This window comes from Mesoplodon densirostris, chromosome 3 (assembly GCF_025265405.1).
Source record: "Mesoplodon densirostris isolate mMesDen1 chromosome 3, mMesDen1 primary haplotype, whole genome shotgun sequence".
Lineage (NCBI taxonomy): Eukaryota > Metazoa > Chordata > Mammalia > Artiodactyla > Ziphiidae > Mesoplodon > Mesoplodon densirostris.
The window spans coordinates 117,712,091-117,729,546 of NC_082663.1; the positions used below are offsets into that span (position 1 = coordinate 117,712,091).

At 36.4% G+C, this 17,456-nt stretch overlaps 2 protein-coding genes across 7 annotated transcripts in view; one reads left to right on the top strand and one right to left on the bottom strand.

Moving 5' to 3' along the window:
• Positions 1 to 16,081, top strand: part of PKD2L2 (polycystin 2 like 2, transient receptor potential cation channel) — a 40,274-nt gene extending 24,193 nt beyond the window's left edge. Inside the window, exons 9-14 of the mRNA XM_060093407.1 lie at positions 1,031 to 1,151; positions 2,191 to 2,292; positions 3,759 to 3,823; positions 4,650 to 4,704; positions 11,941 to 12,053; positions 16,030 to 16,081. Of these exons, the coding sequence (XP_059949390.1) occupies positions 1,031 to 1,151; positions 2,191 to 2,292; positions 3,759 to 3,823; positions 4,650 to 4,704; positions 11,941 to 12,053; positions 16,030 to 16,081 (508 nt within the window). The remainder of the gene's footprint in view (positions 1 to 1,030; positions 1,152 to 2,190; positions 2,293 to 3,758; positions 3,824 to 4,649; positions 4,705 to 11,940; positions 12,054 to 16,029) is intronic.
• FAM13B (family with sequence similarity 13 member B) overlaps positions 13,947 to 17,456 on the bottom strand; it is an 84,139-nt gene continuing 80,629 nt past the window's right edge. For all 6 annotated transcript variants that reach the window (XM_060093406.1, XM_060093404.1, XM_060093402.1 and 3 more), the window contains one exon: positions 13,947 to 16,284. In XM_060093406.1, coding sequence (XP_059949389.1) covers positions 16,161 to 16,284 — 124 coding nt within the window. In that variant the 3' untranslated portion in view covers positions 13,947 to 16,160. The remainder of the gene's footprint in view (positions 16,285 to 17,456) is intronic.

Here is a 17,456-nt window from a genome sequence, read left to right on the forward strand (position 1 = left end):
CAGGTCTCAGGTACTGAGGATGAAATTCCAGAAAACTCTGAGTCCTAGGACTCCAAATAGCTGATTTCTTTGAATACATTTTCTTCCTTCATTGTACATAGTCCTATGCTCCCTTCATGTGATTGGCAAAAGCAACAAGGAACAAGAAACATTCTGCCCTTTGACCAATCATGCAAAGTGTCTACATACTATTAAAAACTCCTTCCCAGGTCTCTCCTTAAAATAAAGAACTCATATATATATATCACATATATATAATTTATAACATATCCGTGGTGTGTATGGCAATACCATTGCAAACTAATGATGAGAAAACAAAATAAGACTTCAGATTATGAAATCCTAATTCTACCTCTGCTACTACTATGATCATTCAAAGCCTTAATTTCTTAATTTTTCCATCTTTAAAGTTAATAAAATGAAGATTTATAGTATTTTCAATGCTATTTCAATTCAAAGCCAAGCTTTTATACTTATTGGAGAAAATAAAAATAAACCTCGGGATCATGTTTGAGGATCACTACCAGCACTTGTTTGAGACTTAGCAAGTGACAAATTGTTGCCTTCCTTATTTCAGCAGAAGAGATGCAAAAATTAAGCATACCATTGATATTAGAAATTGTAGGGCTCTTGGGTCTATGTACAAGTTGAAAATCATTTATTGGAAAAGGTCAAAGTACTCTAAGTTTTATAAGGGCACAGGAATGGCTAAGGAGGCCAATGTCAAGTCAAGCTGGTATGCAGGCATCTCAAGGTTCAAATCTTGGAGGTGAACATTGGGTTCACATTTGTTGAATAAATTGAAGCCCATCGTTTCCTGAACTATCTGTTCAGCTATTAAGTCTCGCCTTTCTTTAGGGGAATATTCTACATCCAATTTTATAGAACTCTGTGCTAACAAAACTAAAGCCAAAGAATATATGCCATATGCAGCTAGGTACTTTCCTAGGCACATTAGTAACCCCCATCTGTTGTCATGTATGTATGAAGAGATATAGTATTTTCTAATGTTTTTCTTTTTTCCCATAAGATTCACACAGTTTCGTATTGTTCTTGGAGATTTAAATTTTGCTGGTATTCAGCAAGCCAGTCGTATCTTGGGACCCATTTACTTCATCACTTTTATCTTTTTCGTGTTCTTTGTCCTGCTGGTAAGAATGACCATATATGTTCCCCTTTTTTGTTTACATTTTTCAGAATAAAAAATATAATTACCAATTTAGCTGAAATTATAGTATCACTGCTTAGCTGTCAGAACACTTTACATTATTAAGAATGGTGTAGATTCCTAGTAATCCAGGGGGTCCAAATGTTTTCAATTTGTCCAATGGAGAATATGATCATAATAATTACCATCAAGGTGGTTATTGTGTGCCAAGAGTGTACTAAATCTTTTACACATATAACTTGAAAGTTCCAGGTCTCTCCAGCCTGGGACATTTCATAACAGTAGGTATGAATTAGGCCATTCATACTCTGCCCATATTGCAACAGCTTTTGGCCCTTATGGCTGAAAGCTCACACCCTTGTAATTTTTAGGAGTCCCCAGGATGGGTCTCTCACATGTGCTCAGGACAAGTCTATTTGGCCTTCCTAATCAAGGAACCTTGCCTTTCTACTCAAGGCACTGCTACTGTCCTCCATAAAAAAATTTTTTTTGTCACACACAGCAGTTATCCCCTGATTGTGGGCAACAGTCCTCACAGTGACAGATCTGAGCCACAGTGAAAGGTGGAGACGTGGGCTGGGAGTAGGAATACCCTCTCCACAGTTCTGTTTGTGTTATCTGGACATTAATAGTTGTAAGAGCCCTAGTAAAATTGTGCATTTAAACAGCTCTATAGAATTTTAAAGAAAAAAAAGAAATACCCTTATGAACATATATTATTCTAAGTTTTCTTCTGATATGTAACATTAATAAATTTGTATATATATTTATATAATTAACCAATGTATATGCACTATTTTACATTCTGCTTTTCCCATTTACCATAAACATACTTGCCCATATCCACACATTTCCCATTCTACTATATTATATATAGTCTGCATAGCCATATCTCTTATTGAGCACATTAGTTACTTTTAAAATTTAAATCTAATTTTACAAATCCCAGCACTTGTCAAAGTCATTAACAACATTTAAACTAAATTTTTATTGAAATACTTTATTTGAATATTTCTCCCCAGAACATGTTCTTGGCAATAATTAATGATACCTATTCTGAAGTGAAAGCTGACTATTCAATAGGCAGAAGGCCAGATTTTGAACTTGGTAAAATGATTAAAAAGGTATGTCAAATTCTTCTAATCAGAATTCTAAGACCAACCTTGTTCAGTTTATACTCTTGTAATTTGAATAACACCTAAACCCCAAGTGGTAGTGCAGGGAGGGCATTTGGGGCTTTTTGCTTTGGTCCACGGTTACTTATATTTGTATTATTTCAGTACCAGGAGAAATATTCTCTGGCTTCAAAAATGTGACCAAAATTATTTCAGAGTTCAATGTATCAAAAAGCTACTGAGCACTAAATGCAGAGCACTTACTCTCTTCCCTCCAAAAGTTTTCAGTTTAGATGCTGGTAAATTCCTATGGACAATCTGAACTCAGAACTCCATTTGCCTTACCTTCCTCACTTTCTGTAGTGGCAACACTCTCCTCAGTCACCCCTGGCTCAAAACCCTTGAACTTTTTCTTTGTCCCTTATACGGTCTGTTGCTGAGGCTTGTGTGTAAAGTTCACCTCTGTAGTTTTTGCTCACATTTGTGGAACTCAAAGACACTTTGAATTCTAACTGCCACCACTACATTAGGTACTCAGTACTTTTCACCCGGACTTCGGTATGGTAACATCCTCTTAACTGTTCTAGCCTCCTTCCTGTGCCAGCCTAGTTTTGATCATATCACTTCTCTGCTCAAAATTCTTCAAAGTTTCTCTGGGCTTGTCAAAATAAGTCCAAATTCTTTATTCAAACATTCAAGGGCCTTTTCTAGTCTCACAGTCTCAACTTATTTTATTCACTATCATTGAACTAACTATACAATTTTTACCTTCTATGCCTCCATTTACAGCACTGTATGCCCCAGCTGTTTTGAGCACAGTGCTGTTTACCATGCTTGCTCTCATTGTTTCCTCTGGACCTCTGCTCATGTCATTCCCTGATTCCCCAGGAATATTCCCTCTGCTCTCTTCACTGACATTCTGTTCTCCCTGTCAGAGCAATCTTCCTTGTCCTCTCAATACCGACCTCACTGTGAACTGTAGCAGAGTCATGTGTGTACCATCTTGCCCATCTCTGCATACCCACAGCTCTAACCATAGCATTTCACACAGAAAAGGTCCTATAAGCTGTGGGGTTAGTGGGGCTTAAGAACTCTGTCCAAGAACTTATCTGTAAAAGTAAACTATTAATATGTCCCCCAATGAACTTAACTGTGGGTTTTTTCACCTTTTATCTCCTGATTATGATGTTGTTTATGAGCATTAAAGTGTTAATATCATTAATGCAATAAATGTTAATAATATTTTTTAAAGATTTTTTTTCCAAGTTCAAGTGTGATGCCCTCCAGCTTTTTCACCAGCAGGCAGAAACCATAAGTAGTGACAAGGTGAAAAAAGATAATCATAGTATTTGCCTCTACATTTCTTTAGGGCAGCAGTCCCTAAAGTCAAGCATTCCCGGTTTCCTTTACCTTGATCAAAAATTAACAATACAGAATATTATTTTTATGAACTTTTAAACTTTTAAATTATGCTCAGTTACCACAGTGCTCTCGAAAAACTCAAACTAAAGAAACCTGAAACAGATGAAGACAAGAAAAGGTAAGATGAATTTTCTTCAATTTTTAACTTACCATTTTAAAGCTCTGTATTATATTAGAAACTTACAGTGAGAGTAAGGTTTTGATTGCAAAACAACCACCATTCAATGTGCTGATTCTAAATAAACTGTCAAAACATCCAGTAGCACCTCATAATTTCTGAGAGTGCCATGAAACTCTAAGCTAATTTAAAATTAATATAAGGCATGCCATGCCACTCAGAAAAAGGTTTAACAGAAAGCTGGACAGGACAGTAAAGTCCCTCTAAAAAAGCAGGAAGGGCTTCCCTGGTGGCGCAGTGGTTGAGAGTCCGCCTGCCAAAGCAGGGGACACGAGTTCGTGCCCCGGTCCGGGAAGATCCCACATGCCGCAGAGCAGCTGGGCCCGTGAGCCATGGCCGCTGAGCCTGCGTGTCCGGAGCCTGTGCTGCACAACGGGAGAGGTCACAACAGTGAGAGGCCCATATACTGCAAAAAAAAAAATAAAATAAAAAAAAATAAAAAAGCAGGAAATGATTTTAGTCTACATTAAGTGCATGCTTTTAGCTATCAAAGTAAAAAAATTTTTTAACGAAATATTTAAGAATGTATTTACATTTACTGCATAATTTTAGTGTCAAAATCTGGCAGTGGGACATAATAGAAACATGTTTTTATAGCTAGAGATATGATATAGAGAACTTATTAATGACCACATTTTCCAAATAATTAGTGTTATCAGAAAGAACAGAAATTAATTCAGATCCTTAATACAGATCTGGTTATATTTTATATTGTCATTTTCCTTTTTACTGTCATATACCTCTGATTTTTATTTTATATTCTCAGTAGGAAAAGCAGTGATTTGGCTGAACAAGCCAGAAGAGAAGGCTTTGATGAAAAAGTAAGATTTTAATTTTCTCATAAAGAAGTGATAGTTTTATTAGAAAAAATTCTGATTTAAGAACTGAATGATTTGCTTTTTTTCAGAGCAGTAGTTGCCACCTCCAAATTTCTCCCAGAATCTAGATCCTTTCTTATTTAGGACAAATTGTTTGGATTCCAGATGCTCCTTCTCTCTTATTGGTGCTCTTAGCCAGATACCCTCGTCCTACACTGTACCTTCACTGTGGGATTAGCACACAGGGTTTAGTGAGTATACTCTATTGAGATGATTATATAATTGTTCTCTTGTAATCATTAATGTGATGAATCACTTAAATGATTTTTCTTATATTTCAAAACTGTAACATATATTCAACAAATGACTAAACATATGTGTTTAATAAATAATTATGAAGCAAACCTCCACATACCACTACCACCCAAGTGAAAAAATAGAACACTGCTCTACTTCTGGATGCCTCCCACCCCCCAATATATTGAGAAAGAGGACAGCAGTGTCAAGAGATTGGAATAAGCAAACAAGTATGTATAATGGAGTGAGGTTTCTCATTATCAGACAATGGAATTGCAAAAATGGAAAGGCTGAAGGTTAAAATGAACCTTGTAGTGTTGGATTAGAATTGCAACTGTATGTGTGTGTGCGTGCGCGCGAATGTATCTTCTAACTCTGTCCACTGAGAAGGCTAGAGTGACATCCTAGTAGCAGTGACACAACGAGCGTCCAGATCTTGGTTTCCAAATACCATTCTCCTCTAAAAGGAACCAGGGCTCCTTGGAAATACAGTTAATTCCAGGACTGGAAAGTATAGGTGCTTCATACTGTACTCCATATAGAATGATGGAGATCTGTTAAAAGGACACAAAAGTCAGCTTGAGTGGGGATCTCGCTGGCCAAGTGTGGGATTTTAAGCACTTATTTAAGCACTTAATGAATATTAATTTAAACCCACAGAATAAAATAGGATTCCATGGGTCCACACTGATCTAAACATATACATGAATAAAAGTCTGAGGAAGAATAGAACATTTCCATACCTCTCCACGAAATACTTACTAATTACAAAAAGAAAAAGAGTAACATCACAGTGAAAAAGTCTGGAAAACAGAACCTTAATCAGTACTGGAACAAGCCGAAATTATATGCCACCTGATAGGGCACTAAGAGAACACAGGATCCCTTCTGTAAAATTTCTGCCGAAGATGCATAATGCAACGAACCATCACGCAATAAGAAACTGAGGGACATTCTATGAAATACTGGTCTATAGACTTCAGAAGTTTCAAGGTCATGAAAGTCAAGGTAAAGCTGAGGAACTACACCAGACTGAGACTAAAAGATGGGTAAATACAATGCATAATCATGGACTGGATCTTTTTACAATAAAGGGCATCATTGGGACACTGGTAAATTTGAATGGGGGACTGAGGATTTAGATGGTAATAATCTATCAATATTAATTTTCTGATTTTGATGATTATACTGTGCTTATAAAGGAGAATGTCCTTGTATGCAGGAAATACACACTGAAGTATTCAGGGAGAATAAGGCATTCATGTTGGCAACTTCAAATACTTCAGAGGATAAAAACTATTTGTATTGTTCTTATAACTTTTCTGTAAGTTTGAGATTCTTTTAAAAAACAAAACTATAATTCAATAAACCATTTCTGAAATAAAAGACAATGTATATTGAAAGACATACTATGTACCTGGGGAAAATTACCTAAAATGAACATGAGACTTATCCAAGCAAAATTTGGATTTACTTACAAGGAAAAGAGAATTAGGTTAGCATAACACCATTCAACACCATAAATCAACAGAACAACACCTACAATATAGCAAGGAAAGAAAATGTAAGCCAAGGCTTTTTTATATGCAGCAAAGCTGTGTTTCAAGTATAAAGGCTCTAAAAGTTTTGAACATGTAAGAACTTGGGGAATACCACTGTATTCCTGAGGATTCTATGTGAGGATCATCTTCAGCCAAACAAGAGATGACTGAGAAATTTTAGAAAAAAGAAGGAAGAGAGAAGGTATAAAGTAAAAAAAGCTGGTTATTTCATATGTAATAGCTAAAAAGTTGAAGAATTATCATTTAGAGTTAATAGCCAAAAAGAAGAGACTTTAGCAAATTTAAGAGCACAGTAGTAAATTAAAAAGATATTGTTTTATTAATTTTAAAACATATTTTTCCATATTTTAATATCTCTGAAATCAAGATGTGCCTTATATTTGACAATGTGCCATATTTTAACTGGTGGCATTTTTCCTAAGTGGTACATAAAATAATGGTGTAATGGTCTTATGATAGACTCCACCTCTCAGATACAAGAAAATACAGTAATATGATTAAATATACTTGGGTAGTAGAGGGAAGAGAAATGAGGAGGAAGAAATTATAACCTAATTTTTTTGTTGAACTTGTTTGGTTCTTTTTGAGGGAACCAAAACAAGAAAGAGATGACGGAGGATGTATAAAAAGATACATGAATAAAAACAGACCACTAAAACAAAAATACATACATTCTTAAAGGGAAGCAGTACCAAATCAAAAAAGAAAACTGAAAATATGCCACATGGTAAGAGACTGTAAATATACCTTAAAACAATGTAACTGTGACCAGATATATCTGACATATCAGTAAAGACAAATAAGCTTAATTTACTTAAAAAGAAAAAGAAAATATTTTCAGATTGAATCACAGAGCAACACCCAATTCTATGATATAGCCTAAAATATATACCTAAAACAAAGTGATTTACAAAAGTTAAATATAAAAGCATGAGCCAAGGTATAAAAGGCAAGGAAAAGTTATCAGAGGACACAATATAAGTCAAGGTAGAATTCTAGAAAAAAGTTCTAAATGAGATGAAGGGCACTTTATAAGGCTAAGATCAATTTTAATAGTTATGATTATCTATGCAACAAATAATACGGCATAAACTTCCATAAAGTAAAGACTACTAGAGTTATAAAAGGAAAAACATACAAGAATACACTAAAAGTAAAGAACAGATCAAGAAAAATGAAAGGATTAAAAATATATATATAATGAATAAAGTGATCTTACAATTATGTATTAAACTCTGTACTCCCAGAAGATACACCTGTTTTTCAAAACCCCTTCATGAAAACAGATATATTGGGCCATAAAGAAAACCTCAATAAATTGAAAATAAAATTTATCAAAACTGAGCCCAAAAGAGATTTTTAAAAGCTTAAACAAATCCATTCTGTAGAAGAAATGAAGTCATCATAGAGCTACCTCTGAAATAAATCAGGCCCAGATGGTTTCATATGGAAATTTTACCAGATTTTTAAGGAATAAATAACTTCAAGCTATTTGAACTGTTCCAGAGCAAAGAGAAAATTGAAAACTTCCCAATTATTTTTATAAAATAATTTTAGAATCACTATATAGTGATTCTAAAACCTAGTAAAGATCGTATCCTCCTCAAAAAAAAAAAACAAAAACAGAAAAAGAAAATATCACTTATAGGGACTTTCCTGGTGGCGCAGTGGTTAAGAATCCACCTGCCAATGCAAGGGACATGGGTTCAATCCCTGGTCCGGGAAGATACCACATGCTGCGGAGCAACTAAGCCTGTGTGCCACAGCTACTGAAGCCAGCATGCCTAGAGCATGTGCTCCGCAATGAGAAGCCACCGCAATAAGAAGCCTGCGCACCACAACAAAGAGTAGTCCCCGTTCACTGCAACTAGAGAAAGCCCGCGTGCAGCAATGAAGACCCAAAGCAGCCAAAAATAAATAAATTAATTTAAAAAACCAAAATATCACTTATAAATCTTGAAGCAAAAATCCTAAATAAAATATTAGCAAACAGAATCCAACAGAACACAATACCATGATTCAGATAGGGTTTATTCAAAGAATGGGAAGATGATTCAAAACTGTATAATCAACTAATTACCATAATCCATTCTATTTATAGACCAAAAAAAGGAAAACTATTATTGTCCATAGATGCTGGGTATTTGATAAGATTCAACATCCGGGCTTCCCTGGTGGCGCAGTGGCTGAGAGTCCGCCTGCCAATGCAGGAGACACGGGTTCGTGCCCCGGTCCGGGAAGATCCCACATGCCGCGGAGCAGCTGGGCCCGTGAGCCATGGCCGCTGAGCCTGCGCGTCCGGAGCCTGTGCTCCGCAGCAGGAGAGGCCACAGCAGTGAGAGGCCCGCGTACCGCAAAAAAAAAAAAAAAAAAAAAAAAGATTCAACATCCAACTTTGAGGGGGAAAACAAAACAGGAATCAATGGACTCCTCGTCGACATGATAAAAACAAATTTATCTCACCCCAAAGCTAGCACCTTATCTAATAGGGAAACATTGGACATGTCAAGGACAAGACAAGGATGTATTGGAGGGATCAGAGAAAAGAATTAAGCAAGAGAAATACATGAGAAGTACAAAAGTTGAAAAGGAAGAGGTAAAAACTACCTCTGTTTGAGATATGATTCTCTTTCTCAGGTATACAATGAACTGAAAAATTATGACAAAAAGAGATTAAGTAGTAGGAAAAAATAATTTACAGTCATGTCATATATGCAAACATCAACCAGCTCATAAAAATTATAATAGAAGAAACTACAATAGCAATAAAATAGAAAATGCCCAGGGACTAATTTTAAAATGTTTAAAACCAAGATATGGAAAAATTTAAAACATTCCTTAAAGACAAAAATACACCTGACTAAATGACATACTTATTACATGTATGAGGACCTAGTCAGGAAAATGGAAACCATACTATACATTTCAAACAGAGAAAATTTATTACAGGGGATTGGCTACACAGGTATTGGAAGATAGAAAAAGTAAAAACACTGAAGCAACTCATAAGTAATAACTGTAGGAGGATGCTACCACTCCCATGGCTAAGGTTACAAAAGGTGGGTTTATTGGAACCTAAGACACTTAAGGGGCCTGAAGCTGTTGCTCAGACCTCTGAGGTCACCCCCATCCCACCCCTGCTGCTCCTGATACTTCTGAGGGAGTATGATGAAGCTGGTGCTGGGTATGCCAAAAGAAGCTGGACAACTGCAGCCTGGAGCCAACTACCATTTGCGGAAGCAATGCTGACAGAAAGAAAACAAGAAGAACCTTCTCCCCTCCATCGTCCAGTAAGGCAGAACCTAACAAATCTGGTAGCAAGACAGTCTAGGGAATGAGGTTTGCAAAGCCTGAGATCCAGCATAAAGAGCATAAGAGAGCATAAGAGTTTAGGAGGGCAAATTTTGAGTTGAGAGATATTAGCTAAACGGTCAGCCGAATTCACCCCCTTTGGCTATTTAGTACACATCTGTACTTCCATAAAATGACAATAACTATTTCTAGCTTCCATCTAATAAGACAGAACTATCCTCTATGAAAATGGAGGCCCTCTTATTCTCTCCCCAAAAGGGGAGAAGCAAAGTCCCAAGAGTAATTGTATCCATCTCTGGGTGACGTTAAGACCTTTTCTACTCAAATCACAATTCCTTAAGAACTTAATGTTTAAACTACAGAGTTTTAGACATGGAAGTATTAAGAGGCACCCCTCAGAGAATTCCCTGGGTTCCAAACACAGCCCTCTCTGAACCCATTTTGTAGCAGCACCAATTTCCCCTTGGTAATTGGGATCAGTTACCTCAATCACTTCTTAGCCTGCTGGTTCGGTAGCCTGAGGAATCCCAAATAGCCAGGCGGTGGTCTCAAACTCTTAAGTCAATTGTTGTGTCCCTTGGTGGAGGCACACTGTCTATAAGGGTCTGTTTCTTTGGACCTTCTCTGCTACCAACCAGTCATCACTTAGGGGCCAGTCAGAAAAACAGAAACACACTAGGTAGCTCAAAAAGAGGGGGTTTACTTCACAGAATTCATTTCTGAGGCATGAGAGGTCTGTAAGAACCATTGTGGAACACTGAATTAATCCAGAAACAATTATAAGCAGCAGCTACCACCTACAGGGAAGAAGTGGGTTGACTAGAACCGAGGAGCTTGAGCAAATGCCCCCACATAGTTGCTGCTCTATGAGGAAAGGTATTACTTTCCTGTGAATGTCAAGGAAGGCTTCATAGAAAAAGCGATGGTTGAGATGGGTTTTTTGAAGGATGCATCGTTTACCAGGCAGTCTATTCAATGCATATTACTAATGCATCCACATTTTAATAGACCTGGTCATTTAGAAATACTTGTGGGGCCCATCACTTTTTTTAACATCACATTAAAAGTACTGGTAAATATGTCAAAACAAAGGTGCTGTAATGTGGCTGAAATAAAACTAGAAAGATTGAAAACCACCCTTTCCTACTTCAGATATGTTGGTTTAAAGACAAACACTTTCTGATATATAGCACAGCTCCTCTGGCCAGAACAGCATCCATTTATCAAGTAAACAATGTATGAACTTGGGCATCACCATTCTCTCTGAGGAAGGTAATCAGAACCCTTATACAGGGATCCACTTTGCTACTTAACATTACTGTTGGAGCAGGGCAATAGCATACCGATTTACTGAAAAGTCTTTGCATCATATCTGGGTGCACTGTCTCCTCTTTCCCTCTTTTTCTAGGGCTGTTTCTATTTTCCATAACATAACAGAGCTTTTTTTCTAAAGTTGGGAAAAAGGTATTTTGGACACTAAAAGGAAAATGGGTGGGTAGTGAGCACAGAGCACAGAAAGGGCTCTTTAGAATCAGAGAAGTATACAGCAAGAATCCTCTGGTATGAGGAGCTTATTCTTGGGTATGTGGACAGATTGGAGTACACAGATTGATGCAGTAATTATGAAGAGGAGATTGGGAATTGTTAGGAGTCTGGCTGAGAAGCAGCTGGGAGGGCAAATAATACCCACAAACATACTTTGATGTGCACTTGCTTCATTATAGAACAGAGGCACAGAAAAGAACATCCCAGTTTTGGCCAAGTGAAGAATGGAGAATATCAGCTGGAGATGCAGAGTGGAAGAGGCAGTGAAAAGGGAATAAGATGATATTCATAATTTAAAAATCCCCTATCTCTGCTAAACAGTTTTAACACCAAGTTCTCTGAGGTGACTCTGCTAATGCATAGACCCAAAAATCAGGCAGGGCAAAAAGCCAGTGGGGCTCAAAATCACAGCCCTGGAGAGTAAAGTTTAAGATTCTCAACCCTGTGATGCTTGTGTGCCATGGGCCTGCAACAGAGAAAAATTTAAAGATTGCAGCTTATGCTTTTTCCTCTAACTTTACAGGAGATTCAAAGTGCAGAGCAGATGAGAAAATGGAAAGAGAGGCTTGAGAAAGAGTATTATTCTACAGAAATTCAAGATGACTACCAACCTGTCACTCAACAAGAATTTCGAGAGTAAGCATTTGTTCTAACCAAGGTACTATGGGATATCGTGATATGGGGACTGGGGACATTCCACAATTTTCCTGAACCCAGAATCTCATTCTGTTAAGATGCCACTTTTTTCCCCCAATTTTTTACCCAACTTTAAAATGACACAGAAAGCACAAAACTGAATTTGTTTAAATGTAAGGTGAGAGCAAGACCAACTGCTTTTGTCCTTACATCTCTAAATAATAGGAACTGCCATTTATACTTGACATGAGTAGCAGATACTGTGCTCCACACAGCTTTAGAATATTAGATCTGTAACTGGCCATACTAGGCGTGTTTTGGGAGCTTAAAATACTATCTTCCCACACAAAGTATTTCACAATAGGCGCTAATAACCTGCTGTCTCTTTATGTACAAAACTGTTACTGACTCATTCTCTACTTCCTTCTAAATTATCCTCTAGCCTCTTTTTAAATGCTGTGGAGCTGGAAAAAGAATTACACTACGTCAGTTTAAAACTAAACCGAATGATGAGAGAGGTTTCAGCTCTACAATATTGAGGCAAGAGGAGGTGAGAATCTGTGATACAATCATGGAACATTTCTAACGATTTAGTCCTGTACTGAATTATTTCCTAAATTTGTCCCCATTTTGGGTACATTTTAAAAGCACAAAACTAGCTACCATCAAACTATCGTCAGGCTCAATGATAATCATCAAATGATTTCTAGGAATGGGACCCAATATATAATCCATATGTATTACAACATGCGTCCACAGTATACACACACAGGTACACATGAAGCCTTTTATAATGAGATTTATTATTAAATTCTAGGAATGTGAATGGAAAGTATAAAATAATATTGTTTTTAGTTCTTAGGGCAGGTCTCTAACTAATAGTTCAATAAGTCAGTAAAGATAGTTTTCTCAATGCTACACAGAGTATTAGAACTGTTGGTATTCTCATCGTGTGCCATGTTCTAATTTCTCTAGCCAAAGGTAAATTAATAAATGCTTAGGAGTCTAGAAAACCATTATATAAGACCCCAAGTAAAATAATCTCACCTCCATTCTTCCCAGTTGGAAGTCTCCTGGAAAAAGGCAAAGTGTAGAAGAACAAACTTCCCAACCACCTACAGAAATTTCACTAATATCTTCAAACTAGAAATTCATCTAGACAGTTTCTAAAGTAACACATCTGAAGTTTCCCAAAAGTGCTTCCTCGACTACTTTAAAAGTAAACTATCCTTTAAAACATAAAATAAAAGAGCCAGGTAGGAGTATCAAGGTTATAAGAAGTTATGTTTGAAAAGTGTAAATGAGGGTGTTGCAAAAGCCCTGTAATGGATGGTTGGGAAGTTTTGGATGGCTGGCATTTTGGAAATTGGAAGGAAACTCTTCTAATATAGGTTACATAAGCCCTCCTAGAAGAGCCATATGTTATATGTTCTCTAAGCCCAAGTAACATCATTTGATCATAGACTTCCACACTGTGCTCAACAGTCCCTGGACTGTAAAACTCAAATAAAGGAATTGTTAAATATACCCACCTTCCTTAAGCCAAGCTCTTCTCTTAGAGACTGTATGTCAAGTTTTCTTAATAAGATAATTCACTGCAAAAAGAAATGCTGACTATTCTCTCTGCATCTTCTCCCTAGATTTCCAAAGAGAATCAACAACATGGCCTTTCCTTGTCTTACCACTCCCTAGAGCTGTAGACAGTCATGTGGTTTAGTAACCTTGCTGTCTCCCCACATGGTTCCTGGTTGGGGTAATTCAAACAAAGCCTGAGAACATTAAGGCAAGGGAACACTTGAGGGTTTTATTTCTTCTTTTTAAACATCTAGTGAAAAAAACAAAAAACATTTACAATGACTTAGAACATTAAAGTTCTTTTATTACAAAAGTCTATACAATGAAGTGCCAAACACAGCAATGCAATTATACTTGTAGTCATATATATCTATATATTGTTTGTATATAGATATACAGTTTTTACTTGTACCAAAGTAAAATTATCACAAACTGCCTAATTCTACCACTTACTACTGAACTATGACACACAATACTGTCACATAGCATAAGTGCTGCCATGCCACTTTTTATCTATTCTACTCACAGCCAAACATTAACAGTGAATAACCAACATCATGAAGCAGCTGTTAATTCTAAAATGAAACCAGTCAGGCCACTGACTTATAAAAATATGGTACTCATATAGATTTAGCATTATAAAGAAGGAATATATTATTTAAAACATTTAAATAGTGCATATGGACATTTTTGCATGTGGTATATAAAATAAAACATTCATATAAAACAATATACAGTGCACATTAAATAAGATGTTTGGATATACTCCTGTTGGAGACTGAAAGAAATGAACTAAACGTACACTGCATGATGAATTCAAATCAAAGTGATAACATCTTTTGGTGTTCTCAATTTCACGTTTCTAGGTGTACATTATGAATAACCTAGCTGTATCAAAAGGAAACCACACGAAAAGGGCTGGATTTAGTGCTTTATTCCCCAATGACACGTTCACTACCAAGGAACATTCCCTCCCCCCAAAAAAGGCATTGCACACACAGGTGTAATGTGAAGTACTAGAAATGCTACTTATTATCAAGCTACTTCATGTGCTATGTAATAGTGCCAGAAGTCTGAGGTTCATGCTTCCCTCACCTTATTAAAGGATGCTGCAAAAGTCCATTTTTGTATGGAACAAATGATGAATATTAGCTAGTTAAGAAAACCATGCATGAGTCACTGCATGCAAAACATGGGCACAAAGTGAGACACTCATCAATCCAAAAAAGCACCAGGAAAAAAATTAACACTTAGATTAAGCCTCATCAGAATATGCTGTTAATGACTATCATATTGTTAGCACAAATAAAGTCACCATTCTGTGAAAATAATTAGCAGAATCATACCAGGAAAGAACCTGAAGAAAAGCCATGCAAAGCCAGAGAAAAAAAGATATGCTTAGAGTGTATGACAAGGGGCATACCACAATACACCTGTAACCAGCTGCTTTAAACAGCATGTGATTGAGCAAAAGGTGATCCCTTTAGAGGATGTTTTCTTTATGGATTTTGCTGATTAAAAAAGAAAAAAAATGATGCAACCCCTTGAAGGTACATGTAAAAATGCAGTGGTATAGCCCTTGTTAAGAATAGATTTACTTCAGGCATAATGATTCTTTTGCCAATTTAAGCCCATTTGATTGAACACACAAATCTGAGCACCATCAGAGTTCCTACATACTGACATGGCTATTTTCTCACATTATCTGGAGGTGGGTAGGGGGAAAAAATGCAGGATCTAATCCAGACAAATCACATCATCACCAACTGATAAACTGTAACTGAGGAAACAAACAGTAACTTAAGTCCCAAAGGCAGCATGTGATATAATTCAGTTCTGTGTGTGATGTGTGGTGTGTGTTTTCACTATACTAATAAGCAAGGTCACTTTTTGGTCTACCCGCTGTTATCTTCATCCAGGATCTGTGTGACCACTGAATTGCAAAATTCTGCTAACATACTACCTGTGAGAAAGTGTCACTTTGGGAATTTAACAGAAATATGTTCCACAGTAGGACTTGAAATTTCAGTTGATTTTGGTTTTCTAAGAAAACACAGAACATAGTTGCATATGTGCACATTTATAGGCTTTTCTTTCAAATTTTCAGTCATTCTGTAAGAAAAAGGCAACTGAAGAAGAATTCAATGTGAAGATTTTCCTCTCAATTTTCTTGAGTAATGAAAAACAAAATAATAAAGTTGGTAATAACAAAAAGCTTCTATCTCCAAAGTTCTTAAAGTCGAAAAGATAAAATATTAGTCTTTTACTAACACGATGTATCTGTAGTACAAAACAATGAAGAAAAGTGGATGTTTGCTAAAGGTAGAGGGGCAGTCTGTGGTTAACATGGAACATCGCACTCCCCAGACAGGGTCTACTTACCCTCCCATCATTTCTCTAGTGGCACCACCAGCAAGTACAAAATGAGACTCTGTGAGTGCCTGACAAAATGAACTTAAGTACCAGCCAAGTACACATGATGATAGCTTCAGGGAATACAACTGATTTTATGATGTTTTCAAGGACCATATTTTATATGGATTTTGAAGAATCTTGTTTGCTGATAAGAACTTCAAGAAGCCTAAGCTTGGCTTTAATTTTCTTGTACTCCCTGTACTCCTCAAGCACTGGAACACGATCCTCTTTCTGGGCATTCCTAGGGGAAAAAATAAAACCTAGAGATCATCTGGAAAATAAAGTCCCAGAAGTTGTCGTAATGAGAGACAGAATATTACCCAACACAAACTCAAATAAAAAACTGTTCTGCAAGAAAAAAAAAGATTATTGGACTAATTCCCTTCATCCCAATGGAATATTCCTAAAACACTTCTAATTTTGATGTATTTCTCTATTGACAGATTAATTGATGATATTAGTATCAATGATGATTGTAGGTAACTACAGATAATCAAATATTTTAATAAGACATGAGCTACTAGACTCTGTCAGGTCTGTGAGTGTATACTAAGTGCTAGAGGCTATGCTGAGTCATTTCATACATTCCATACATTACTTAACTCTGGCTTCAGTGAATTAAGATGTAGAAGTAAAACATCTTACTGGTAGCGAAAAAATCATTTTTCTCACTTTATATTACTGACCCAATGCAATTCAGTTTAATAACCAGGTAAAGCATCAAACTATCCTAATTACAAGCAAAGTTTTTTTCCAATAAAACAAAGAATTAGAAGGTACTTGGAAAACACACTTGAGATTTTTTTAACCATATATGCCAACCTACATAGAAGACTCTCAAACACAGTAGTCCCCCTCCTTATCCATGGGGATACATTCCAAGACCCCAGTGCATGTCTGAAACCAAACCCTATATATACTATACATACATACCTATGATAAAGTTTAATTTATAAATTAGATACAGTAAGAGATTAACAATAAAGTTTAATTTATAAATTAGATACAGTAAGAGATTAACAATAACTAATAATAGAATAATTATAACAATACACTGTAATAAAAGTTATGTGAATGTGGGCTCCCTCAAAACATCTTACTGTACAAGTTTAAAGCCTTTTCCATACTAACTAAGCACTTATCATCCACTGTGGCCATAACTTCTGCAGTTTGAGGTATGACAGCAAAACCAGTATGAATTTCCTTTTCCTTCTTCAAAATTTCATGGATAGATTCGTTCTTATTATAGATCGGAGCACGTCAGCACATGATTTTTTTCATAGCCTCACTGAGTCAAGAACTTTCCCCTTTTCACCTGAAGTACTCTGTGGCTACTCTGTGGCTTCTCTTGGCATAACTGAATTGCTAGCATCACTACTCTTGCACTTTGGGGCATTAAGTAAAGTAAGGGTT